The sequence below is a fragment of the Athene noctua genome, chromosome 5 (assembly GCF_965140245.1).
Source record: "Athene noctua chromosome 5, bAthNoc1.hap1.1, whole genome shotgun sequence".
Classification (NCBI taxonomy): Eukaryota; Metazoa; Chordata; class Aves; order Strigiformes; family Strigidae; genus Athene; species Athene noctua.
Genome location: NC_134041.1, coordinates 44,918,862 through 44,939,386, shown reverse-complemented (window position 1 = coordinate 44,939,386; position 20,525 = coordinate 44,918,862). Strand labels below are relative to the sequence as shown.

General features: G+C 45.2%; 1 protein-coding gene across 1 annotated transcript in view; it reads left to right on the top strand.

The window, feature by feature from the left end:
* Positions 1-20,525, top strand: part of TLL2 (tolloid like 2) — a 98,966-nt gene that overhangs the window by 20,600 nt on the left and 57,841 nt on the right. Inside the window, exon 2 of the mRNA XM_074908324.1 lies at positions 14,563-14,673. Within this exon, the coding sequence (XP_074764425.1) occupies positions 14,563-14,673 (111 nt within the window). The remainder of the gene's footprint in view (positions 1-14,562; positions 14,674-20,525) is intronic.

The window sequence follows — 20,525 nt, the reverse complement described above, 5'->3', positions numbered from 1 at the left end:
CTCCCATCTACCCAGCTACAGACCATTAGCTTGGATGTGGTCCAGCTGTAATATGGCAAATGACCTATTTGTAGGCTGGACCTGAGCAGGAAGCCACAATGGGTATATTAAAAGTGAGATACTAATTTCAGATGGCATGGCAAAATGTAGAAACATAGAATTATAGCTTACATGGAGCCCCAGAGCTTCATTTATGCTTTGAGGAGTTCTAACAGCTACAGCCTAGCACCTGGTGGTAATGTCTGGATGAGGGCTGAGCAAAAAGCATGCCTGTCCTGTGAGTAAGTTCTCTGGAATCAGGAGCAGGGGTGGTTGCGCTGCCTGACCTCATAGATCTTCTTCACATGTTGAGGTGTTCATTACAGGTCTTTTCCAAAGTCTGCTCGCTGTGGTCCATAAAGCTTGTTTCTGTGGTGGCATGATATCAGGAGGAGACAGCATTTGAACCAGTCAGCAGCATCTGACTGTGGAAGCGGCTGGGCAAGCCCAGGCAGACCTTGGAACAAAGGAGCTATTTCTCTGAAGCTGTGTGATGAAACTTTTCTCTGTGGAAGCCAGACAATCTCCCCATTTATTTGCAAGTGGCGTTTGGTCACAGTTTTTTGGCAACATATGGAAACTGTTTAAAATAGCCGTATGAGCCATACGTGAAACAGATGTATATTCTTGAGCAGGCTTTTGTCACTGATGTTTGAGCGAGTGAAGGGTGCAGCTGGCTCGCTTGGGAAGTGGGGAGCATGGACTCACCCAGATGTAGTTAAGTGCTTGAAGTGAAACAGAGAACCAGAATGTTACAGGATGTGTGTCGATAAAGACCAACTTCTCATGGGCACCTACTGCATAAATAAGGTGAATGAATGTAATGACACTTAACTCTTCACTGCTTTCCTGATTGCTCACTACTGGTGCAGGACCAATTGTGTCAACAGAAGACTGTAGGTCCATGACCCTCTCGCTAGTGTCTTTCACTTGTATGCTGGTATATTGACACACTAGTTTAAAGCTCTGAGGTCTGATCAGAGCACAATTCTATGCCTTTCTGAGCAATCTTAGTAAATAGAGAGTAATGAAATCTTGTTGAAGAAAACAGAACATTGTGACTTCTGTGGCTTTTGGGTGTGAATTTTGAGGGCAGTTTTGTGTGAGGAGAAATTGCACCTGAAACTGATGCCTCCTTAATGAGCTGTGACAGCCTCTGGACTTTAAATCCTTGTGGAGCTCTGTACACTGGGAGGATTGTGTTGCTATACAGTCATAGATGCTCACTGTGGTGTGTATGTCTGGGACAATAAAAACCAGCATTGAATATTGAGAGTTTTGACTTTATACGTACCGACTGTGATGGGATAGACCAAGGTGGAAGTTGCTGAGACTGCAGTTTCTGTGCTTGTTTGTGGATATGGTTTCTGTGGATGTTTGGGTAGCTGAGTTTAGCTCATGTGGGATGGTAACACTGAAAGTAATGGAGAGTTTATGGTAGTGAGCTTCAGAAAAGGGTGAGGAAATAGTGAAAGCAGAGCACTGGGAGCACTGCTCATAGGTCTGACTGGAAAGAAAGAGGTTTGAGGACGTCAAAAGGAACCATCTGAAGGAAGGCCATGGCAGGATGTGCATCTCTCCTACGTGGGCAGCACTGTGATTTTGTGTGCCGCACAGGGATGTCTGCACGGTGCAGTAATCACATATGGGTTTGCTCCTGACAGTCTTGTAATGTTCACTATGGCAAAGTAGACTTGAAAAGTGTCTGCTGGGGCAGACTGGCTGACTGGGTCCTCTGCCATGTGTCTCTAAAAGTCCAAATCCAGAAAAGTATTTGAACAGGCTGCTGACAAAGGCTTATGAGCTGCAGAAGGCGAAGCAGGACATCCTGTTTACTATATACAAGTGATGAGAAAACGCAATCACTGTTTTTTTAGGCTTTCTTGTAGGAGTTTAAAACAGGCAGGGAATGACCAGAGGGGAATGAGGTGATTTAGGGGGTTCTAGTTGTCTCCCTGGACCAAGTGTCCTTGCAGCAGCCTGTGCGCTGAGCTGTGTCATGCTGAGCTAGCAGCACAGTTCCCATCTGGGGCACTGCTGTATCCTGCAGGATTGTCCCCTCCTGGGAAAGCCACTTCTTTGGATTACATGGCACTAGAGGACAGGTTTCTGTGACCAAGGTGAGTTACTTGGCAAAAGCCTGGTTTTGGGCAAGTTGGTGGTGCAGGGAGTTTCCCTGAGGTGCACAGTGCAGAGATGTGAGTGCCTCTTCGCAGACACCAATGACCTGAGCCTTCCTCAGGCTTGCAGGCAGCCACCCCACGAGCACAGGCAGCCCCTCTGTGGAGGGGATTCCCTTTGCTGTAGCATCAAAGGCTTCAAATGTAAAACCAATATGTTTTAAAACTTAACAGGTGAACCAAACAGCTGTTTGTGATGACAAATACTGATATTTTGGCTTATGAACCTGGGTAAAACATCTCTTGGGATGTGTTTGTCCTCTCCTTTTTTTTTTGTTTGGTTCATGAGTTTCTTTGAACCGTTTTGGCCAGTGATGAGACTTACCCGGAAGCATCCTTGTCACAGGCAGTTACTCTAGTAATGTTTTGCGTACTGCAGGGGGTGGAGCACTTCATTTTGCAAGGTTATTATTAACTCCTAAATACTTGTGGTGAGGCCAGTCCAGGATGGTGGCTGGATTCTTCGCAAGGAAGGGCTGTGCTCTGCTGCCAGGGTGAGCAATTTCCACTCCTCCTGCTTGGGGTGCTGTAATTTTCTGTGTATAGTATCTCCCTCTGGAGAGTGTAAAGTTTGATTTTTAAAGGGAAGAGGGAGGAAAGGAGATAAAATCTGCTAGTCTCCTTTTGTTGTCTGGTTTGGTTTGGTTTGTTGGGGTTTTTTTGTTGGGAGGGGGAACATACTTTTTTGTATTTTGCCCCTTGCTAACAGAACATAAATGCCATGGTTTAGACGGCATCACAGCTCAGCATGTGCCTGGGACAGTGCTGGTGCCAACACACTTCCCCCTTGGTTTCTCTCCTAAGTCTGCAGTGCCTACTGCTTTGCTGTGTTATGCTACAAGACACACTCACCTGTTGCTTGTGCTATCACCTCTTGATGCTGTGATTTTTGCAGCTTGTGAGGGTCCCAGTTCTATGGAGTGCTAAGCCTTTCATTCCCTGGAGTGAGCTCAGTCTGCGAAGGTCCTCACTGGTTTACAGAGCAGTAATGTAGCATTTGCCCAGTTCTTGAGATTTCATGCAAGGATGGCTTTTTTTTTTCTTTTTCAGTCTCTTCTTCTGGGACATCTATGCCTGGCTTAGGGCACAAACCCCCACTATAGTCTGGAGGTGCCATTGGTTACATCCCATGCCCCCACCACGCCATTCAGTGCTGCAGCCGCTCTGGCTCGTAATCTCATTCTGATCTCTTCATTGTTGTGTTTTTGGCAACCCAAATTCCCCACCCAGGCCTGAGAATTTAACATCAGCACATTTGCATGACTGATCGGATTTGTCTCGCTTCTATGACGACATTGTTTCTATGGAAAATTAATGGATTCTCACGTTGTATTTTTAATGGCTGAAACCACCCCCTTGCCACCCTCCCATCCCCAAGCTCTCGGAGGGGAGGTCTGTAAACAGCTCAAATTAGCTGTCCTCCATAAATAGCTGCCATTTCTTTCCTGCCTGCTGTCCATTTCTTTTCTCTCTTCCAACAGTGCTGCAACACTTCTCTCCTGGTGTTGGTGGATAAAGAACAATGAGTAAAATGAGCCTATGTTTGCTTTCCTTGTCTGGCCCTTGAATAGATGTGATCTATCATGAACTGCCCCCTTTCATCCAGGACTATGTGGTTTTAAATTGTCAGCATGCCTTAAAGTTTGCTCCAAGAAGGCCTGGGTTGCTCCCTTCCTTTTTGGAGGATGTAGCTCAGTTAATGGCTCTGCTTCTGTTGATTTTTTGCTATGAGCCAATTTCTTCTGTGGTGGGCAGGTGGCAGTGAATTTCCTGTCGGTCTGTTTGGGGATCACCAGTTCCCCTGCTGCAGTGCTTAGGGTGAGAACAGTGAGGTTTTGACACCTAGTGTGTCAGACCACCTGAAGGAAGAACATCTTTCCCCAAATGATGCAATTAAATAAGCTGCAATGTTCACTTTGCGTTGTGGGCACAGCTGGTGAAATGTCCTCAGTGGGGGGACAATGCTTAGCCACTGAACCATTCCAAATGAAGTTTAGGGTTAGAGCAGTTTTAGTCTTAAATTTTCTTCTGCCATCCCTAAGGTTATTATTTCTCCACTTAATTTTGAGTAATAAATCCAGGGCAGGTCCCATGGTGTGGGCATTACCTGAGGAGAAGGTCTGGCCTGGATTGTCTACTCCCAGAAGACTGAAGCTGGTGGGCAGAAGGCTCAGAAAGGCTCTCTTGTGGGACAGCTGTTGAGGGGGTGTGTGTGCAATGTTTTAGGTCAAGGTCTCCTAACCCATGGTACCAAGAAAGTAGTGTTGAACAAGGACCTCAGTGCCTGAGACAGAAACTGCTGGCAGCCAGTCCGCATGCCTGTCTTTGAAGTGATGATGGGGTGAGTGGGTTATCCCTGCCCACCCTGAGCCTTAAATGGTTGACCACTGAAAGTCAGGGCCTGTACTCCCTGCAAAGCAAAGGGGAAGGTCCTTTGAGAAGAGCTTGCTCCCTTGTGGCACAGCTGGGCTGCACTCAATTTTCCTTATCTTCCCACTTCCCCACTACACAACAAAAACCCCACATATTACCTCAGACTTGGCTTGTGCACTGGGGTGTGCTTGCTGCTAATGATCTTTCTTTCAGCCCCACAAGCCTAAGGTGAGGTGATGTTTCTCGCTGAGGGTATGTGGAGTTACTGGGGAACTCAACTGAGCTTTGTGTTCCTGCCTTCTGGTTTTAGGTCCAGATATCTGGAGTACAAGACCAGACTGGTACCTCAGACAGGAGGTCGTGCTTCTGAGCGGAATAGGCTTTGCATTAGTGCTGTGGTAATTAAGATGCACTACTACAAATGGCAGATAGGAAACCATGGGGACCCGATTGCTTAGTTACTTAGGACAAAACATTGCCAATTTTTTTTTTTTTTTAAATGCTGAAGGTACGGAGATAAGGTGGTTGCCTTGAATTCTTGGGGGGCGTTGTGGAAGAAGAGGGGGCCGGAAAGAGTCTGTTCTGTGCTGGCAGAGGCTGGGCTGAAGCAATTGGCTGTGTGAGGTGTTACTTTTCTGGATGCGATTGTTGCTTGGGGCTTTGGATTATATTAGTGTGGAAAACATGCCTTCAAGTGAATGGCCACAAATCATAGCTGGGCCAATAGGGAGGGAAAGAGGACTATAAAAGAGGAAACCAATTTAATACTCAGTGGGTGTTTGTGGTGTGCTCACCCTTCCTTCAAATTGCCAAAGGAAAGATTAATTAAAGTTATATTGAGCAGCAAAAATGATGGAGGGTGTGAGATGGGGCTTGTGTGGTACAGCTTTCTCCATAATTAATTGACAAAGGCATTCTTGGATTTCATTACCCAGAACCTTGCCATCTCCTGCTCTTAAAGGGCAGCTGAAGCAGTGCTGGATTTCCAAGCAGGTGTTCCTGCTTTGCAGGTTGAGCCAGCAAGGATCACCTCATAGGCATTTGGGGAAAGTGCTGCTTCTGTCAAGTGGTGGCACTGTGCTATTTATGGGTCCTATCATTTAGGATTGGACCATGAAGCACTTTTATCTGCTTGAGGCTTTGTTTCCTGGTTCCCAGGAAACCCATTTCTGCTAAGGTTGAGAGCTGTATTGAGCACTGCAAGTTGGAGATGTTGGCACGGGTTGGAGGTAGCTGGTAGCTAGGTCTCTGATCTCTGTCTGCTGCCTTTATTTAGTCAGAACAACTTTTGAGCATGGTGTGACAAAAGTTATAGGAGACCAGGTCTTATCTGGACCGCTTACTGTCAAACAGGGAGAAAATTGTATGTGGGTCCCTTTTCCCTGCATCATGATCCAGCTGCCATCTGTGTCCCTTCTGTACTTTTGAAAATCTGCACCTGATCAGTGCTATCTTTGTGAGACTCTTCCTGCTTGCACCAGCTGCTTTTTGGGGCTGCTGTGTATTGTTTTCCCTCTACCTCTCTGGGGTAGGCTTTGGAGACACTAGGGCTTTGCCTTTGTGGTAGAGTTTTGGAAGCCAACTCCTGTAAGCTGAGATGTAGCTCAATCTTCCAGGTTCTACCTGTGACTAGAGCATTTCCTCCCAAATTTTCCCTTTAAGATCTTCACCTGGTTTGATGCCAGAGTTTCCCTTCAGTCTGGCTGAATATGAAGCTTTCTGCTCTTGTCATTTTGAAAAGGAGCAGCAGAAATCCTCTCTAAGAGTATTTAAATTCTTTGCAGTGCAAGAGGGAGTTTCTACATACCATGCTGTTACAAGGGGAAAGCTCTTCTGTCTGCCCAGGGGTCCAAGGTCTGGCAATCCTGGAAGTTTGTTTCCTCTGTTGATTTCCGTAGTAAATTACTGAATATGCTCACTAGTGCATGGCTGGGAGATGTAGAGCAGGCTGAAGCTTTGGGTTAATTGGATGCAGCATCTCTAGTCTTCATTGGCAATATGAGCACCATGGTCATGCCCAACTTTTGCTTTTTGTGCATTATTGCTGTGATGGCTGGTAGCACCTGAATGTGGGATACTGAAGAAAAGAACCTTTTTGTTTAAAAAAAATGTATGTATAACAGTCTCTTGATGCAAGGCCATCAAATCAATTGTAATTGATTGTGCCAAGAAGAGGAGAAAGTTAGCTTAGTGCAAATGCTGGGTTTGGCACTTCTTAAACCAGCTAGGACAGAGAAACAATGGTTAAATTGGTTAAATCACATGAAGTTGGCAAATCAAGGGTTTGGTTTTTTGGTTTGTTTTGTTTTTGGCAAGGTCATCTTGCCAGGCTGTTGGCTTAAAGGAACTTACCATGTCTATTTTGAGTCACTGTTGGCTTTTCCTCTGCATGGCTCTGAACTTTGCGTAACTTGGAGAACAGACTTATGAACACTATCCCTGTTTAAAAGGAATTTCCCTACACTACAGGCTAGGAAGGTGTCAGCTGCTCAGCTTTTGGATGTAGATAGCTAATGACCCAAAATGTGTGCTTTCTCATCATCCCTGGATGCTCTAAATGGAGACTATTGCTTCATAGTCCCCTAGCTCAGTGCAGTAAAAGACTTTTTTTTTCCTAGTCTACCTGACGTGCAAACTGCTTCCTCAAACACTAAGCAATGGAAAATGGAGAGATGTCCAGGCAAGGATGGGATGGGGTGATACCCAGTTAAGAGCTAGATGTTAGGGTGGAGGGAAGAAATGCTGAGCTGGCAGAAGCTGCAGAGGAAGAATCTCACTTTGAAGTGGTGGCACAGGGTGTGGGCATGGTGCTTGCACTTGGGAACAAGCTGGATCTGAAATCCCTTCCTGGCTCATGAGAAAAGAAGGTGTTGAAATCAAGCCCCCTCCTCAGCAGAGTGAAGCATCCATGGCCATGGTGGAGTTGGACAGCAGCCAGGAAAGGTACCTGTGTCCCGGGTTGCCTGGGCAGAAGGACAGCCAAGTGAGTTGTAGAGCTTGGCTTCACTTGCATGGGATTGAGGTCTCTAAGTGAATTTAACTGTGGGGTGGCTCTGTGCATGTCTGTCTCTGTTGGGGGTAGAGATCAAATGATGTATGTTTGTGTGTCCATGATAGCTTCCTAAAGTCTGTTGCCTGCCTACATGTAAAATGTGGTCAAGAGGCACTCTGCAGACCATGTACAGCTTTCATGGAGAACAGTTCAGAAGTGCACAGCCAAAGCCCCATCTTGTATCAGCATTGTCGTGGGACATACACTGTCACCTAGAGCAGAAGGCAGAGAGTACAGAAATGTTATGAAGCTCACATAGGTCAATTTACTTTGGATGGAAACAGGAGGGGTTAAGCCAGTCCCTTGGATTTAGCACTCCACATTACAGGGGAGTAGCATCCTTAACCCTGTAAGGTGGTCTGAAGTACTGGGCAGCAGACATCCCCCTGCAGTGCTTTTATGAAGAGGCAGCTGTTTAACCATTTAAGAGCCCGTAGAGGGAGCTGCTTTGCTGCCTGTGGCATGGATTTCCAGATCTGTGTGTTCACATATCCCTTCCTGCATTGCTTATCGTACCAGGAATGGATTCATAGATCACTGGGCTGGAGTGACTGCCATGTTGATATGGGAAAGATTAGGAACTTGAGTGAGGAAGCAACCAGCAGCAGGACAGTTACAAATATTAAAATGAAAAGATCTTTCTCCTAACTGAATTATGGCAGGCACTATAATCTATGCCACTGAATTGTTCAGTTCTTGGTTAAAATCACATGGCATTCAGCCAAGGGAGAGCACGGATCATTCCTTAAAGCTGGTCATTGTTTAGGCTCACATGTATGTTTGCAGCTTGGGACAAACTCAAGCCCAAAGTATTTCTTTGTTCCTCCATCGTCACCTTCGAAGAATGGAAATTTGTTTAATATGAATCGAAATTTCTGGCCTAATTCAGTCTCCTGCAGATAACTTCCCAAGAGAGGGTGCTGTGGGAGCACTACGCATGATAATTCAGGCAATTCAGGTTTCTGCAGGAGCCTGAACAGGGACCCAGACACTGATTCCCAGAAGATTTTGACGTTTTTGAAATATTTGTTGCTGTTTAGAAGTGGACCATCTTCTTAGACATTTCTCCAAAAACTGAGATTTGTTTCTGAAGCAAAACATCCTCCCTAGGCAAGGGAACTCCTCTCCACTGAAAACTGAATTGCTGAGTCCCTACTGCCAGGAAACCCTGCTGATGTCAGACACCAGCTCTGGCTCCAGACACCCTTGCTGTGTGGAGGGATTTACTGCCAGAGCCTTCAAGCCATCAAGCCATCCCCAAAGCTGGCCAGTGGGAAACCTCTGATCGTTCCTACTGAGGAGAAACAGTACTGATCCAGATGAAAACGTAATGGCTGAATATGGCAGTCTTGATGCTTTTCTTTTTCTCATTGCTGCTGCTTGTTTCCCATCCTCCTTTGGCTTGAGTGTTCAATGCTCAGAATCTGGCCCTATTTCCAAAGTTATTTTTCTCACTCTTCTTTCACTGGTTTCTGCCTTATTTTGAGTCTTTGGTCTTCTCTCTGACATAGTTGTTACTTTGCCCGAAGGAATGTGTTGATTTTTTTCTTCAAGGTATAAATCTTATCATATCTTATCATACTTCAGAATACTGTTCTGCTGGTTTCTGTGCCAGCAAGCAGCAGCAGACCTGTATTCATGTGAAGAAAGAAATACAGAGGTGCTTGGAATGCATTTTGATGTGTTTATTTGTTTATTGTTAGTCTGCAAAGTGTTGGCCCTAATGAAAGGGTGGCCAGCCCTGAAAATTAAATCTCCCAGCACTCAGACGTGTCAGGTTGGGAAAATGCTCGAAAATAACTTGCCTGTTTTTGCCAGTGCATGAATAGTCATACTGCTGTTTGCCAGGAGGTGGCACTCATTATTGCCTACCTGTGTCTGCATATGCCCAGCACTCCTTGCCTGTAGCTCATGTTGCTAAGGTGGGACCGGACATTGGTTTTTCCCTTGTACTATTTGGATATAGTACAGTCGACTCTAGAGCTGGTGCGTTAGGGTATTTCAGTAATGCAGGTGATGGAGAGCAGAGATCTGGGTAGGGATAGACATTGTCCCTTACAAATACACGTGTGATTGATCTAATGGGTGGGTTCAGAGCACATCCTTTGATTGCACCATGAGACACAAACAGTCGGTGCAGCTCATCACTTGGGTGACACAGATGAGTCTGTGTCAGGCAGACACAGGCAGGCTACCTGGGTTGCCTGACCATGGCATCTGCTGATGCTCACAGAATTTGAGATGCCGAGGTTAATTGTGCAAATGCTTCTTCCTCCGATACTTTGCACTGGCATGAGTAGTCATGAGGCATCCCTGCTTGGGAACCCCTCTGTCATCTACATGCAGAGGTTGTGAACACTAGCGAAAAATGAGTTTGAGTGATGAGTATTGATGAAACAAGTCTGAGGCATCTACTTGGGTTCATATTGCTGTTTGTTTTCCCTGCTCATTGCTGTACTGCACTCTGGGAAACTTGCTGAGCGAGAGTAAAGTACTTCAGCAAAACTGTGATAAAACTATGCTAGAAAAACTGAAATGAAGTCTGTCAGCGTGAGCTGTGCCAGCTGGCCGTGAGTTCAGATGAGACCCTCGAGCTGATGACATACACTAACTTAATGTGGCTCTGGCCCCACTGAAAGAGGGCTCTTTTGGCTCAAGTTAGAGGGCATAGTCCTCCCTCTAGGGTCAGATCCCATTCAGCACCTAAACCTGTCTTCATGATAAAAGCTTCAGTAGGTGAAAGAGTCTATGTTTGAGGTAGAGTGGGATGGAGGGAGCTTTCCTGGTAGGCAGGGTATGCCTGTTTCCAAGGCCTCTTTTTCTGTGAATCTCTGTCACAGCCATTCCTGATGGATGCTACAGGGAAAATTGCAGTAGTCTCCCATAGCATCCAGAAGGTGACTGCTTTGCTGATTCCTGTCATCAGGGTAAATCTATGGCCTGTACTGATGCCCTGGTGAAGGAATGGGGTCTTCCTGGCAAGGGCTTGTGGCAGGCAAATGGATGAAAGTTTTGTTCCAGCTTAGTGGCTGGTGATCAGTTCAAACACAGACACCATGTAACATTTCTCAACCATGGACTTATATTCTTCTTCTACCAGCTCAAATGGTTCTCATATACTTGTATATACTTGTATAAACTTGGAGCTGACTGTGGTGAGGGTGAAGGATACCCATCCCCAGGTATTTGCCTTGAAGTGTTAGATATTAGCCTGTTTTTAACAAATCACGATATTACATTTTGTTTGAGACTTGTAATTCAGTTTTCTCTCTGAATACCAGAAGCTTTTCTTGGTGACTTTTTTTTCCTGCTTGTTGTCTTTGGGGGAGAAAAAAAAGAAATTAAAGAAAAAAAGAAAAGAGGACAAGAATTTTGTTAAAAGGCCTGGATGAAACACACTTTTTATGGAAAGGGCATTTATAAACACTTCTGTATTGAATTTTTATAAGAGACAGCAAAATTATTTTTCTCCTCTGAAATCAGATTGTGCTACTCGAAACTAGGGAAAGGAGAAAACACAATCAGGAAATGCAAGAAGGGAATTGCTTGGAGGTGTCGGGGGAAAAAACAGGTTGGAGGTGATTTGCAGGGAAAAGCAGTGAAGATTTTAGAAAGAAGACACTTTGGGCTGTCACATTGCTTTGGAGTGGGAGCCTGCCAGAGCCACCCTCAAAATTTACTGTGGAAAATGAGAACTGTGAAGGCATGGGTGGGTCTGGACTTTGTGGTTGTGTGTGAAGTACCTGGAGAAACTGTTCAGCCTGTCCTCTGCCTGGAAGGAGGTGTACTCCTTCCTGGTGCCATCTGCCATACCTTCCAGGTGTCATGGCACCTCTGTGCTCAGCATGTGGACTGTTTCCCCGGGGGAGAAATGTGCTGAAAAGACAACTTGCCTGGCTGCTTTTCTCATTTAGGTGCTGAATTTGTTTGTTAAACACAGTTGTCCTTCCCCTTTGCCCCAACAGACAAATGCAGTCTGGTTGTATGTGCTGGGAGGTGGTGAAGGCTAAACAGTTGGGGTGGTTGGTGCAGGTTACTAGTCCAGTGTAGAAGCAAACTCTCATATTGGCTCCATCAAGCTCAGTAAGAGCTGCTCTGTTCTTACTATCCAGATAATGCATCTTCTTAAAGAAAAGCTGGCATGCTGTTGTGGTGAGTGTTAAGGGTTTGCACCTGGCTGTACACTGCAGAGCTCTCTGCCAAGAGATACTGGCTTCCAAGTTTGTTAGCCTGCTGTTTGGAGATTTAAATATTTTTGTTTGTTTCTGTTTTCTTTTTTTGGAAATCCTCCCACATTAAATTAAAAAGGGGGCCTTGGTAAAGAAAATCAGAAGGGATACTTTGAAATGCTTCACTTAACAGCAGTCTCTGAACTTGTGACCCTTTAAAATAAAGTACTTGGACTTTCCTGTGGGATGGCTCCCTTGGGGTGGAAGCAAGTGTCTTTTAGGCTTGCATGCTTTTAGGAAGGGGCCTTTGACAGCACAGGAGAAGTTGCAGTGCAGCATTCTCATCCCGGACTTCCAGAGAGGAAAGTTGTTCAGCTGGTTCAGGGCTGTGATAAATCATGGTTCCCCTGGAGCACACTGGGACTGCAGAGAGCTGGAAATAAATGCTAGGAAATTCAGCTTTTGTAGAGGACCATCTTTCAGGATGATGTATGGCTTTGTAACAGACAGAGATTCCTTTGCTAGGGCTGGGAGAAAACTGCTGCATTCCATTGGGAAGGAAAATGTAACAGTTCTGTTGATATAAATCCATGCTCCAGGCTTGTTGCTCGGAGAGCTGTGCTTTGGCATGAGCTACCTTAGCCTGAGAAACAGCTGTGTGGTACTAATGGAAAAAAGCCACTGAGAGCCCAAGGTGGTGGCAATTAGTTTGGGGCTGAAATAGGACGGTAGGTTTGGCAGGAGAGTAGGAAATGGATATCAGTTGGCCAGTGTAATAGTGACTTACCAAATGTGTCTGGGGAGGGAATCAGATGGCAATGGGACTGCTACATTGTCCTGAGCAAATAATTTCTCTGTATGGATGAAATGTTTTTTCTTCAAATTGCAGTCACAGGAGCCTATGTCTCTGCTTTCTTCTACTGGCCATTCCCAATCAGATTGGGATGTCTGGCCATTCTAGTAGGCTTGTTAAATCGTGAGGATCTGACAGTATTTTAGGTTCTTCTCTGTTCATTGTTAAGGCTTGGATTGCCAAGAAGTTGGGGAGAGCCAGAGTTCTGTGTTTGTGTAGCAAGCAGAGGATCTGTCCTAGTTACAACTGATGTCAGTCTTGACATCTAGTTCAGTCAGGTTTGTCTGCACTGTTGTCACTTCTGGAGCTGTTGCTGTGGTTCTGTAATTCGGGGTTTGTTAGCACTGTTAAGAAGACTCGGCCAGAAAAACAGAGCCAGCCTCAAGCTGGCTCCCATTGTTCTGCTGTGGCCAGGTAACCAGGGGGAGATGGCTTTGTTCCAGGGAAAGGGGGAAACATCTGAGCCCCCCTCTCTCATGCCAGGGCTTTGCTGCTCATAGCAGCTCTTGGCTTGGGGCAGTTTGTGGTAGCTGGGATGTGCCCAGTAGCAGGCAAAAACTTCTTGCTGTTCCCATGTCCCAGAACAGTGACACTGTCAAATGCTAGTGAACTGACTGAAGTGCTGAGATGCAGAATAGATAGAGGAAGAAAGCATTGCATCAGAACCAGTGCCATGTTGTATTAGAAAAAACTCTTGAGTTAACCTTTCGTAATTCAGTTGCCACAGATCTGATTACATGTTTCTGATATTCAGGCAAAGATCAATATTTCATTTGGTTTTGGCAGTAAAAAAGAGATGATCAGTAAAAACCCATTGGTTTATCAGGCCTTACTTTGATCTGTGATGTTGCTAGTGTAGCAATGGGATGTTTTTCCCCCCAAGTAGTGTAAATGTTGAGTTAACAAGAAAAAATGGTTCCATCACTGCAGACACAGACTCACATTGTTTCTTGTGTTACTGAGTTCTCTTGAACTGTACCACTGTTTAATTTGCCTTTTTTTAAAAAAAAATTAAATTTCATCAACCTACGCAGGCTTCTTGCATGAGTTTTAACAGCTCTGTTTGTAACCTGTTTGTTATCTCTGAAAGATCTGTTCTGCTTGGTCAACTACTTCATCACCTGTGTTTATTTTGTTCAAATTCCTAAAATAGTAACTATACAGTGCAGTGTCAACTCGGTCAAGATACTCCTGGAGTATAATTTTTTCCACTGAAATGATTTCCAGTCTGTTTCTCTGAGCTCTGAATGTCGAGGTATCAGTTTGTTTACCTTAGTTGCATGGCTTCTGGCTGAAACTCAAGGATTTTTACAAAATTAAAAGCTCTGCAAACTTAAATCTGGGTAACTGATCCACAAGGGAACAAATAACAGGCATTTCTCCACCAGAGTGGAAATGGTAGGCTGGCTGTCAGCTTGGATTTAGAGCCATGTGTCTGAGTGCTAACCGTGTGTGTGAGGTCCTGCAGGCTGACAACTGTAGCCTCTAGATATACGCTGCTGAGCTTGAGTCCTTCATCACTGTCCTCCAGTCTTAAGCAAATTTTTGGCCTGGGGAAGGTACAGATGCAACATCTTGGGATCTGAGCTGCAATGTAGCTAACTCCTTCATGCTAGCTAGGGAAATGCCAGTGACTGTCCTTCATGTAGGGTTTAATGAAGAGTGAACCCCACCACCTTAGTGCTTGGTTGAGTCAGGCCTGTAACAATGAGCAACATGAGGAATCCCAGCTAATTAAGTGATATTGCCTGTCCCCCACCGATGTCCATTTTGTCTGTACCTTTAAAACTACTGCTGTATGTTACCTTTTTTGGGTCCATGGAGTAATAGCCACATAGGAACTGTACTTTCTTTCCAAAATAAAAACTAAACTAATTGCAGTTTGTTTCTCTTCAGCTGCCTTTTGGGGAGATATCGCTTTAGATGAAGATGATCTGAAGCTGTTTCAAATAGACAGAACTGTTGACTTAACAAAGCACTCAGATGGAAACGCAAGACACACTTCAGGTAAGGGCAGCCCTGGGATGGTGATGCCTTCTCTTCCCTGGTTTTATTCTTGGGGAGTAAGGAGTTCCCTCTCACTCATGATGCTGGTTCCCACAGGCAGGGAGGTGCATGCACAACTTAGTTATGCAACTGAGGGTGGGATTCAACTCTGAACTTAGTTAAACAAAAACTGAATCCCAATTTGATGCAGCTAATCCTATCTTGCTAAGGGAGAAGATTTTCAAATTTATAGCTCTGGGTCTCTTGCTACAAGGAACTGCCTTTCTACAGATTTTGAAGGAAATGTGCTTGAAAAAGGGACACTCAGTTTGGCATTAGTTTTGACTCTTACTGTCCTTCCCCTGTTTTGTGCAATGTATGATCTTAATGGAATAATGCATTTTTTCAACTGTCTACCTAGGTAAAACCCACTGCAGTCTTACATACAGACTAGATGTGAAGTGATGTTATAACTGAAATAGGTTAAAAATTGTGTAGATTTTCTGTAAAACCAATAGATGGGGTAGCATATGCTTATGTTGCACAGCTCTTACATATGCTCAGTCTTGTGCCAGACCAGAGTTGTTTCTTGACTCAGGAGCTCTGAGTTTACTCCAGCTCTAACAGTCTCTGAAACACTGCATCTGGTTTGGGGGGTTTGGAGGGCTCCCTGCAGTATTGTTGCCTCTACTCCACTTCATGCTGCAAGAGATAAATTGTTGGAAGTCTGAGCTCTGAGAGATACCAGGGGGACTGGAGATAGAACAGCTCAGGACAAGCTTCTATTTTCTCTCTGCTGTTACACTCTTAGGTTACCAAGTAAGGTCAGAGGTTGGGTAGGGACAGAAATCACTGAAATCATATGTTCACCTGACCCCTGTGTGTCTCAGCTCATGTTGTATCATTTGTAAGGACTGATGGCTGGTTCTATATCTTTGTGACTGCCTAGCTTTGGTTTCAGAGCATCTAAGCACTGTGTAGGTCCTGTTCTGGGTATCAGTGCCCAGCTCCCTGCTGAGATGAGTGTGAAAGATGACACATCCAACATGTAGGCATGCTTTTGATGCTGATGTAACTTGTTAAACTCATGCAGATGCTGACATTCTGGGCAGAGGAGGGCTGTCCACTTCTTCAAATTATGGATTGCTCCCTGGAAATACAATTATCCTGTGTTGTTATGTAATTTAGCTCATTCATATTTTGGGATATGGCACGTTCTCAAGTGAGAGGTGATTAGGAGTAGGATCAGAAAAAGAGGACTAAGTATAGGCACTGTTCATCTCTTTCACGTGACTTTGTCAGTTCTTGAACTTACATGAGGAGACTGCAGAAGCAAAGCCAGACAGCGTTTGACTTTTTCATTTGTAATAGCTAGCATTTCTTTTGCTCGGCACTGGTGCCAGACCTGTGCCATCTGGCAAATGAACTGAATTTTATAACCCACATCTGTATCATGTAATGCAGGCACTGGTCTCTTACAATGATGGCTCATGTTGTGTGGTTGGAGTAGTCTCTTCCTGGCACCTTTTACTGACTGAGACAAAGCTGGTGCATCATATGATGCTTTGCTAAAGGTGAATGTGATGTCATGTCACTAGCTTGGCCGTGTCCTCATCTCTGGCAGGCTTCATTCCTCTCCCTGGCTTTCAGCCCCTGGAAGTGGAAGCTGACAGATGGGCAGCCTCCGTGACTGCCATGCTTTCTGTGGAGTGTGCACAGGGAGATCTCTGTGTTCACCTGCCCTGGGAGGAGAGTTTCTGCAGGGATGGGAAGGGATTCTTCTCTTGCGGGGCTTGCTTGACAGTCATGTGAATTGTAAGAGGGTGGTCTACTTTGGCATGGTGCGGATTGGGACCCATTCTTCCCTGGGAGAAAGTCCAGCTCTCTGCTTTTTTATTTCCAGTGGGAAGAATGCAACTTCTCTACAGAAACAGCCTAAGACCTTTTATGAATGGGACCCCTTGAATTATAACATTTCAGAGTTTCCTAAAGCTGTTAATCGGATTAGCTGTATAGTGGAGGACGTACTTAATATGTATATACAGACACACAGGCTCTTCGTATCTGGGAGCTGCAGTTCTGAACACGCTATTAGGCCAGGCATTCTTCTTCCCCTGTGTTGTTTCCTTGTCCCCAGAAAACACTGTTTGGCTGGGAGGAGGGATGAAAATCATGCCATTTGACACTGTTGGGCTGTTCATAGGTGTATGCTCTATTAGCTTGTGTGGAGCATCTACAGCTGTCAGGCTCTGGAGGAAGAATGAGGTTCCTTCCCATGTACTTATGAGTGATGGGGAACATGGTTCTTCACTGGCTCCAACTGGAGATCATCTGCTTTAGTAAAAGGTCTGCCTTGGCTGGTGAGGGCTGAGACTGTCAGTTGTTTCAGGCTTTACCCTCTTTCACCTTCTTTCAGTCTTTGTGTAGAAAGATAGCTATGCCCTTCTCTAGGCCCTTGAGAGAGACAGGGAGTTTGATCTGAGGACTGTCTGGATTCTGCCACAGATCTCTGTGCTGAGTTTAATTTCATAGCATGGATGTGCTCCAGGTTTGTTTTGTTCATTAATTTCCTGCTTGCCAAAATGCCATAATTACTATTCAGACCCTCAAAATTTTATAGAATCTTAGAATGATTTGGGTTGGAAGAGACCTTAAAGATCATCTAGCTCCAACCCCCCTGCCCTGGGCAGGGACACCTTCCACTAGACCAGGTTGCTCAAAGCCCCATCCAGCCTGGCCTTGAACACTGCCAGGGAGGGAGTATCTACAACCTCTCTGGGCAACCTGATAAAGAGTCCCTCCCCACCTTTCCTGTAGCCCCCTTTAAGTACTGGAAGGCCGCTATAAGGTCTCCCTGGACCTTTCTCTTCTCCAGGCTGAACAACCCCAACTCTCTCAGCCTGTCCTCATAAGGGAGGTGCTCCAGCCCTCTGATCACCTTTGTGGCCCAACTCTAGATTTTCTCCAACAGGTCCATGTCCTTCTTATGTTGAGGGCCCCAGAGCTGGACACAACACTGCAGGTGGGGTCTCACAAAAGCAGAGTAGAGGGGGAGAATCCCCTCCCTCGAACTGCTGACCTCACTTGTCTTGATGCAGCCCAGGATACAGTTGGCTTTCTGTGCTGTGCGAGCACATTGCTGGCTCATAGTCAGTTTTCCATCCACTAATACCCCAAGGCCTCTGCGGGGCTGCTCTCAATCTACTCATTGCCCAGCCTGTATTTGTGTTTGGGATTGCTCTGACCCGTGTGCAGGGCCTTGCACTTGGCCTTGCTGAACTTCATGAGGTTTGCACAGGCCCACCTCTCCAGCCTGTCCAGGTCCCTCTGGATGGCACATCCCTTCCCTCCAGTGTGTTGACCGCACCACACAGCTTGGTGTCATCAGGAAATTTGCTGAGGGTGCACTCGATCCCACTGTCCATGTCACCAATAATGATGTTAAACAGTGCTGATCCCAGTACTGACCCCTGAGGAATACCACTCGTCACTGCTTTCCACTTGGACATCAAGCTGTTGACCACAACTCTTTGAGTGTGACCACCTAACCACTGAGTGGACCATCTGTCAAATCCATGTCTCTTCAATTTAGAGACAAGGATGTTGTGCAAAACAGTGTCAAATGCTTTGCACAAGTCCAGGTAGATGACGTCAGCTGCTCTTCCCTTGTCCACCAATGCTGTAACCCTGTCATAGAAGGCCACCAAGTTTGTCAGGCAAAATTTGCCCTTAGTGAAGCCGTGTTGGCTGTCACCAATCACCTCCTTATTTTCCATGTGCCCTAGCATCATTTCCAGGAGGATCCATTCTGTGATCTTGTCAGGCACAGAGTTGAGACTGAATGGCCCGTAGCTCCCCAAGTCGTCTTTTTTTTTCCTTTTTAAAAATGGGGGTTATGTTTCCCCTTTTCCAGTTAGCAGGAAATTTGCTGGACTGCCACTTCTCAAATATTAGTGGCTTAGCCACTTCAGCTGCCAGTTTCATCAGGACCTGCGAATGCAAATTTATGAGCCTGCTTGAGAGTGGGATGCCTTGAAATTCAGTGTTTCCAAGCATTTTCTTAGCAAATATTGGAGCTGGTGGCTAAACAGCTGGAGTATTTATATATGCTTTTTGTATTATAAGAGGTTCTGCAGGTCAAACGAGGCCCTCCACATCATCTATTCATCCTGCTATTACCATCTGTAATGCCATATAAAAATCTGCCAAATAGGAAGTTTCCTCCTCCCCCTTAAAAATGTTTTGCAGCTAGAAGAGGGGACAAATGGTAAGGGATGTTTTTAAAATGGAACTTACTTTGCATTTAAAATGTTTAAATTAGCTACCTCTCTGTCTATTTCTATGGGATCAAGTTTAGATGTCATGTTTACTATGAAAATCAGTTGTTCCCATGCAGGGGTGTTGAGGTGGATACCCTTAGGATTTGGCACCATAGAGATACAGTAATGGTTCAAAACATAATGAAATTAATCCGGTACCTGGAGATCTGCCAGTGAGTGCTATCCTTAGCAAGCCCATGCTTCACCAACTCTAATCACTTTGATGAAATATTTTTCAAAGTGAAACATTTTTACAGTTTTGAAAAGTTTCTCATAGATTTTTTTTAACTTTAGTGAAAATATTTGATTTCACAATGTAATTTTAGTTTAGAAGAAACTTGAGACAAAGCTTTGAGGATTCCTCTGCTGTTGAGAACCCCCAGATGGCTTTGAAATGGGAGACAAGAAGATCCACAGACAGGCTGTGAAACTGCACAGTGTCACTTCTCTTTTGGACCCAAATGAGTCCACTGGTGCAAAGTGATTGTCTTTGCTTTATTGCTTTATCTGCTGAAGCATTAGCCACAGAGGAAGAAGATGACCCTTTCTTTTCTTGCCATGCCTATGGGAAGGATGTGCTTATTTAATCTTAACAGGTTTAATTTTTTTCAGTCAGTTTAGGGATTAAGAGGACTTCTCTGATATATTACCTTTTTTCCTGGGTTTTTTTTGTATCATGGAGGCAGTTTCTAGTCCTGAAAGGCACCTCGGTGAGTGAGCAAGACAAGTTTGTCTCTTCTGGGCTTGGCACCAGCAGATCAGAAGATATAGGAGTCTGGCTGCCCTCGCTCATGCCATGCTGTGCTGGACTTGCTGCTGAGGCACTGACTCTGCATCCTTCTGCCAAGAATGCTTTTCAAGAACATTAAAAACAGGTTTTCTTTGCCTCTGATCCTGAGAGGTTTTTAGGCTCGTGGATTGAAGACCTTGATGAGACTTTCACGCTGCCGCAGATGAGTGACAGGAAGGATTTACAAAGCATCTTTGCTAGCTAGAGTGAACAATGCTTCAGATAACAGTGCAGCTGGGACAGGGATGTGTTTGATCCCAGGATTTCTAGTGAAATCAGACGGGATACAGAGGCTGCCAGGAATAGCTGAAGGCTCTGACAGCAAATTCATGCATGTTATTCTCTGGCAAACGAGGCAGACAGTAGTTCTTCATTAAACCCTCTCTTAGTAAGAGCAGGGAGTTTGTTTGTTGGCACACACTAGCTCTGCTGTTCTTGAGCGTGATGTGAAAATACAGGCAGCTACCCTGCTGCTTCACCAGATCTGCACAATGCCCACATTTGCAGCAGGCTGCTTTGCTTTTCCTTGCTTTGGGATGCCTGTGGTCACTTTGTGTCAGAGGACTCTTTCTGTTTCAGGACTGGCATGTACATGACAAGTTGTAGCATGACAACCCAGGAATCACAGATTTCAAAGCAATGTGCACAAACTGCTTTGGGGCATTGAGGCAAACCTTGAAGAGATTTGGAAGAGATCAGAAGAATGTGCAGTCCTATGTGAGTGCATACCTGAAAGTTGTGTGGTGCATGGGGGGAGCCTGCAG